At 38.1% G+C, this 8092-nt stretch overlaps 1 protein-coding gene across 1 annotated transcript; it reads left to right on the forward strand.

Moving 5' to 3' along the window:
- Nucleotides 1-3389: 3389 nt before the first annotated feature.
- On the forward strand, nt 3390-7883 carry LOC133335335 (uncharacterized). Its single transcript, XM_061543619.1, has 3 exons — nt 3390-4180; nt 7247-7485; nt 7537-7883. The coding sequence occupies exons 1-3, from the start codon at nt 3390-3392 to the stop codon at nt 7881-7883; spliced, it is 1377 nt and encodes a 458-aa protein (XP_061399603.1).
- Nucleotides 7884-8092: the final 209 nt, after the last annotated feature.

The following is an 8092-nucleotide window of genomic DNA, read 5'->3' on the forward strand; positions in this document are numbered from 1 at the left end:
ATCGAATGTTATATAGCGACATTGCCCCATTTACCTTAAATCGGACGAAAATATATGGGATCTATATCTAAATGTGACACGATTTTCTTCAATTTGAATAGGGTTCGTCCTTGAGCCAAATTTCATTTAAATCGGATCATGAATGCGACCCGTACTTTGTTTACAATTTAACATCTACAGACAAACAGACGGACGGACATACATAAATCGTCTCAGAAAGTGATTCTATGTATATACTCGAAGGGAACCATGTGTCTATCTCGTTTCTTTTGCCTGTTACAAACATATGCAGAAAGACATAATACCCTGTACCACAGTGTGGTGAAAGGTATACAAATTTTAGCACTTTAGGTTTTGAGTAATTTCACCCTCGGAATATTGACCGATCATCATCTGTACAGCCCTCTAAGTAAAGTATGTGATGTTCTGCATGGCCTCTAGATCGACTAGAAAATCTGACATAAATACAGTTTTCGGTTCATTGCACCCCCTAAATATCATCTCAACATCACCGAAAGTTATAGGCATCGTCCTTGACCATAGTTGGAACTTCATGTAAAAGTCCAAAGCGATCAGTTTGACATTTCCGCCCTTTAGTAGGGTAATACTAAACAATATCATAACACATAAACACCTTTAAACACTTACGTATAACTCGCACATCCAAGTATATACAACCATATATAATAATTGGTATCAATTTATAGGTCAACTACTTATCTTTAATATACAATGAACTACTCGGGTCTCTGTCCCAGAATATAAATTTGGTAATTTTTCATACAAAAGTGTGTGTCTATTTGACCCGCTAATTATTGGCCTTTTTTCTAAACAGTCATGCTTATTATTTGACCAGTATAACATTTCGTGCAAATTGAAAGATATATAGGGACTTTGGTGCCCAATTTACCTTAAATCGGGAGAAAATATATATGGGAGCTGTATCTTAATCTGACCCAATTTTTTCACACATCATTCAAAACTCAATGCATTACCCTATGCCAAATTTCGTGCAAATCGAAAGTTATATAGTGACTTAGGGGCACCATTCACAAAAAAAAAAAAAAAAAACGGATACGGGACCTATATACGAGTCATAATTGTGGCGTCTAGAGCGACCAGAAAAACAGACAAAAGAGTTTCTGGTCCATTTCATTACTAGAGATGGTATTTACCGGGTAAATACCCAAGGGGTGGGTAAATACCGGGTAAATACCCATTTGCGGGTATTTATTTGGGTATTTACTATATTGAATCGGTAATACAACATCTTACACCATATTTCCGGGTTTCCGTTATCAAATCGATTTAGAATGTATAGTTTTACGATACTTTAAAGACGTGGGTAAATACCCGAGTTTTTACCCAAAAATTGGGTATAAACTCATTAACTGCCGAACCACTTGACATAGGCGGCCAAAATTTTGCAAGCATGTTTTTAATGTCAAAGCAAATGTAGAAATCCAACATGGGGTCCCTGGGTCCAAGTTTTGATATAGCTCCCATATAACCGTATCTCCCGATTTAAGGTATTTTTTGCCTATTAGATACATTTTGCAATCAAATTGGCTGTAATTTGGCACAGAGTGTTCTTTTCGGGTACCAAATGCCCACAATTGTATGTCAATGTTCCCTCGAACGAACACGAGTATGGTCTTTCTGCAACCTATGATAAATTTAAATTCATTCTGACAGATTTAGAGTCGTCTTCGTACCAATGGACAAATTTATGGAAAACGATTTATAGCAAAAAAAAAAAAAAAAAAAAAAAAATAATAATAATAATAATAATAATAATAATTATAATTTCAATCAGACACCCGTTGGAAATAAATATGGACGCTATGGCTGTCACAATTGATACGTTGTGCAAAATCGTGTTAATCGGACAAAAATCAGGAGTTTGGTGCACCATTTATCTAAAATAGGACACATCATTCTGGAGTTGATTCAGTCAAATTCGTGCAAATCAAAAGATATTTAGGGTCTTTGGTGCACCATTTACCATAAATCGAACGAAAATATATATGGAGCTATATCTAAATCTGAACCGATTTTCACGAAACTTAGCACACATCATTCTAGGCTTAATTCAGTACGCTGTGCCAAATTTCGTGCAAATCGAGAGATATTTAGGGACTTTGGTGCACGATTTACCTTAAATCGGACGAAAATATATATGAGAGCTATATCTAAATCCGAACCGTTTTTCACGAAACTTAGCACACATCATTCTAGGCTTAATTCAGTACGCTGTGCCAAATTTCGTGCACATCGAGAGATATTTAGGGACTTTGGTGCATGATTTACCTTAAATAGGTTGAAACTATATATGGGAGCTATATATAAATCTTAACCGATTTTCTCGACCTCTAAACCTAATTCAGTACTCTATGCCAAATTTCGTGCACATCGAATTATATATAGGGACTTTAGTGCGCCATTTACCTTAAATCGGACGAAACTATATATGGGAGATATATCTAATTCTAAACAGATTTTCTCGAAACTTGGCACACATCCCTCTGGACCTAATTCAGTACTCTGTGCCAAATTTCGTGCAAATATATAGGGACTTTGGTGCCCCATTTATCATAAATCGGACGAAAATATATATGGGAGCTATATCTAAATCTGAACCGATTTTTCTCAGTATTAATAGGGTTCGTCCTTGGGCCAAATAAGTGACCAAATTTCATCCAATTCGGACCATAAATGCGACCTGTACTTTGTTTACAATTTAACATGGACAGTCGGACGGAGGGACGAACAGACGGACATGCGTAAATCGACTCTGAAAGTGATTCTATGCATATTCTCAAAAGGAACCATATGTATATCTCGTTTCCTTTTGCCTGTTACAAACATATGCACAAAGACATAATACCCTGTACCACAGTGTGGTGAAGGGTATAAAAATTGCGGATGCTTCTTTTTTGAACACCTGTTTTTATATGAAGGAGGAAACAAAGTTTAACATGTGTTCATAACAGAGATGGAAGTTTTCAAAACCCCTAACTTTTTTCTGTTTATACCGCGCTTTTTGTGCTAGGCTAAGAACATTTCGAACCCCCCTCGTAAAAAATTCCTGCTTCGCTCAAACATCGCATACTTAAATGTTCATGCACTTTTAATTAAATTTTTTACATAATACAATACAATACATAATGCAATAATTTAAATCTGACTACATTGAAAAATATTTAATTGAAAATTATTATGACAAATGTCTAAATCTTTATTATTTCATGAGTATTATCATTAAATATGATCCGCTTTACTAAAAAAAAAACAAATACTTTTTTGCACGCAAACATTTTTCGTGGCTAATTTAACATCAATTATAAATTATTTGCAGATCATCGCTGATACTTCGAAGGCAGGCAGAAATGTTTTGCTGCCGCATGCGTTTAAGGCCAACAACCATTGTTGTTGCGGTCTTGCTATGTTTTCTGCAAACGACTGTAACCTTACAAATACCAGAAGATGTGGAAATTCTTGAAGGTTATGAATTTGATGAATCACCGGAATACTATGGCACTGATTCCAATTACTACGAAGCACGCAGTATGTTAACCGGTGTCAATAAAGCTATTCGCAATAAACGATCTACACTGGAATATGAACAAGCCAAGGGTCTAGTATCTAAATCAGGATTGAATAAAAAACTTCAAGAGAGTCTGATACACAATGTGGAAAGCGATCGAATTGAATTACACAGTCCACCAGAGCAATTAGGAAAATCACAACAACAAAAGGGCGATGAATTAAAACCCGAAGCTAGAATGCAACAGGATGAAGGTGAGGAACCCCAGCCCTTACCCAAAGCAGAGAAACAAATTATGGACCCGGATTATGATTATTATTCGCAACGTCATATATCTCCAATGTGGAAAGATTCGGTAAATATTTCACCATCATCGGATGATGATGATACCATAGCTGATGCTACAAGTGGTTATGCTGCCAGATCGAGACAAGCTCGTGTAAATTTTATAACTCAACCGCGTAAGGATAATGAATCGCCAGCTAAAGATTTACCCGAACCGGTGGTAACTAAAATACCTCCACCCTTAATTAAAAATACCTATGATCAGAAAGTTAGTCCACTAACACCATCTTATAATTATGAACTATATCCATCACGTTCATATGATCCATATCTCAGACGTTATGATCGGTGAGTAAGATTATTAAATTATCAGTATTATAAAATAATTACTTCACCGCCAGAATTAACGACCGAAGGTATTTTTTGAAAGGCCATAGGATTGGATTCTTTAAATATTTATTTTAGCGCTTAAAACCAATATTTTAAAATAATATTTGAACTTTTTTAAATAAATTTGTCACTCCGTATGCATCACCATATATATTATTGATCAGAACAAAATTCGATGTCGATTTACGCATTTCCGTGTGTACGTCCGTCTGGTGAAATCACCATAGAGATCTCAATATTTAAGATAGTGCTCTGAAAATTTGTACAGACATTGCTAGTGTTCCTAGGATATTTGGTATTGCAAATGGCATATATTGGTCCACGTTTTGGTGTCTATCGGATCCCTTGTCCAACCGAATTGGCTGTAATTTGTTATTTTGGGTTCTCGTTGTATAGCATAACTCCGTACCAAAAATTATTAATATTCACCCAAGTTTCAGGGTCGCCACTATCCTGGTCCACGTTCTTGTATATACCCACGGCTGTACATATGTGCACAGTCTAGAGCTGCAATTTAGTGTTTCTGGTATCCAGTGGATTCCATGATATCCTTGGAAAACATTATTTACATAGGTTCATAAATCTGAAAAATGACAAATTTTAAAGTGATCCCAACAATGTTGCACATTTTCATTCAAATAATACCACTTCTATTAACTTACTTACTTAGCTGGCTTGTTACAGAACGGTGGTTCCATAAGCCGAGCTTAAAAAAGATTTCCAAGCGCGTCGGTCTTATGCGCACGTCCACCAATTGGGAAGACCACGTTCCAAGATGTTGTTTTCTACTTGGTCTTTCCATCTAATTCGTGGCCTTCCCCTTCTACGGTTACCATCAGTAGGCTCGTTTTTATATGCCTTTTGAGCTGGTGCATTTTCATTCATCCGCACAACATGGCCTAGCCACCGTAGTCGCTGCAGCTCAATACGACTGACTATGTCGGTGTCCGCGTATAAATTGTAAAGCTAGTGGTTCATTCGACGCTGATATTCACCGTCGACGTATATCGGCCCGTAGATCTTTCGGAGAATTTTTCTCTCAAACACCACAAGAGCTGCCTCATCTGCTTGCGCAAGTACCCATGCTTCTGATCCATATAATAGCACGGGTAGTATCAGCGTCTTGTAAAGTGTGACTTAGACCATATTAGCATCTGTTGGCCATCACAATCCTTCTCCGAATTTCAAAACTGATTTCATTCGTTTTATTTATGACGGTACCAAGGTATATAAAGTCTATAACTACCGCTCGGAATGTTCGACCCATTATATCGATGTCATCGGCGTAGGCGAGTAACATGTGTTGTTTGGTGTACAGAGTGCCATTTCTGTTCACCTTTGCGTCTCGTATGACGTTTTCCAGCAGGATATCAAAAAGATCACACGACAAACTGTCACCTTGCCTGAATCCTCGTTCGGTATTGAAGGGCCCCGATAGGTCCTTTCCTACTTTAACTGCTGACCTTGTGCCACTTAAAGTTATCCTGCATAGCCGTATTAATTTTGCAGAAATGCCGAACGCAGACATGGCTTTAAACACCTCTGACCGGATAGGGCTGTCGAATGTGCCTTTATAGTCGACAAATAGGTGGTATGTGTCGATGTGTTTTTCGTGGGTCTTTTCCAGGATTTGGCGCAGAGTGAAAATCTGATCAATGGTGGATTTGCCAGGTCTAAAGCCGCATTGGTATGGTCCGATGATGTCATTGACCATTGGCTGCAATCGTTCACACAGCACACTGGATAGCATTTATATGCGATGGCAAAGAGACTTATACCTCTATAGTTGGCACATATCGTCTTGTCTCCTTTTTTGTGTATGGGACACAGGATGCTGAGGTTCCAATCATTGGGCATGCATTCATCTAGCCAAATTGTGCTAATCAGCTCCTGACCAGCATCTGGCCACCAGTCTTGAATAGTTCGGCTGGTAACACATCGGCTCCTGCTGCTTTTTTGTTCTTGAGCCGATTAATCGCTTTTATGACCTCATCTTGGCTTGGTATGACTCTCTATACCATCATCTCTTATTGGTTCTGGGGTATCTTCTTCATCGCCACTATTTGATACTAGAAGCTTTTCGAAATGCTCCTTCCAGATCCTCAACACGCTGTCTGTATCTGTCACCAGGTTTCCTTCTTCATCTCTACAGGAGGATGTGCCTGCAACAAAGCCTTCGGTTTGGTGTTTTGCTCGTTGGTAAAAGGTAAAATTTCCGGAATTAATCCGGTACATCTCGATTTGCGCACACTCACGCTTTTCTTGTTCTTTCTTCTTTTTTTCTGAAAATACGTTTCTCCTCTCACCTTTTCTCCCGATAATTCTCCATCACGTTACGTGTTGCTACTGTCTGCAGGGTTGCCCTATACGCTGCGTTTTTCGCATCAGTAGCATTACGACACTCCTGATCGTACCATGGGTTTCTTGGTGGTGGTTTTTGGCAATGGGCAATTCTTTGCCATTGTGCTTCTATACTATTATCGGAACAAGAAGTGCTTTCTTCAAGCAGATGGGTAAGTTGAGCGGAGTAGGCCTCGGCTACCTGTTGTGTTTGCAGCGTTTCGACGTTGAGTTTCCGTGTTGTATTAGATCGCACCTTTGCTGCAACATTAAGACGGGTGCGTACCTTGGCTTCCACAAGGTAGTGGTCCGAATCGATATTCGCTCCTCGGATCGATCGGACGTCTAAAACACTGGATGAATGCCTTCCGTCTATCATAACATGATCAATTTGATTTCTCCTTACTTGATCAGGAGAGATCCAGGTGGCCTTGTGTATATCGAGATGCTTGAATCTGGTGCTGGTAACTACCATGTTTTTTGCTGCCGCGAAGTCAATTAACCTCATACCGTTTTCGGATGTTTCTGCATGAAGGCAGAATTTTCCGACAGAATTTTAATGTCATGGCCTTTAAAAAAATATTTGAACAATTTTACCCACATAAATATATTTATTTAAAACTAATAACTTTCTAGAAATCTATTGTGTAATTAATTTCAATATTTTTTTTGTTTATTTCTCAGATTTGACGAACAATATTCACGTTATGATCCCTATAATTACGAAGATCATTTCCTATATCGCCGCCATTATGATCCCTATGACAGTTATAGTCCACGTATGCCGCAATATCCCGAACCCTATTATAATTATCCAGATCGTCGTTATGATATACCAGAACCGCGAGAATATTTGCCAGTCTATAATAACGAAGTTTATGAAAAATCTTCATATGCTCCCATAACCACCGCCTACCCCGATCGTTATCCATTACCTTCAAAATATCCAACTGATTATCATGCAAAATATCCAGTAAATTATCCCGTAAAATATCCCAATGATTATCCGGCAAAATATCCTTTGGATTATACGCGACCGAATAAACGTATTGTCTATTATGCACATTTACCGGAAATTGTGAGGACACCCTACGACTATGCCAATAGCTATAATCGAGATCGTTATGATGGTCAAACGGCTCCCAATAAAGTTTTACCCAGTGCTTATAAGCTGGATAAGGCAGCAAGTGGTGTTACGACTACGTTGAGTAATAATGCCAATGGTGGTGGTGGCGTTGATCCCTATGATTATATGAAACGTGATAAAAAGGATCGTGTCACACCGAAGCCTATTAAGACATTGCCCAATGGAAGGCAATAATTTAGCTGACGGAAATATATGGTTTGCAGCCGTGTAGACCCAAAGAGTTGCTGTCTTTAGTTTTAAGTTATTTCCATACTTACGAATGCATTAAACCAAATATTCAGCAACCGAAGAACAAAATCATCATTTACTCAAATTAGTGTTAAATTATATTCCATCATTATTTAGTTAGTTTATCTTCATGATTTTCTTTGCCAATAATTCAT

This window comes from Musca vetustissima, unplaced genomic scaffold, assembly GCF_032173495.1.
Source record: "Musca vetustissima isolate MV318-11 ecotype Yass unplaced genomic scaffold, APGP_CSIRO_Mvet_v1 utg113704, whole genome shotgun sequence".
Lineage (NCBI taxonomy): Eukaryota > Metazoa > Arthropoda > Insecta > Diptera > Muscidae > Musca > Musca vetustissima.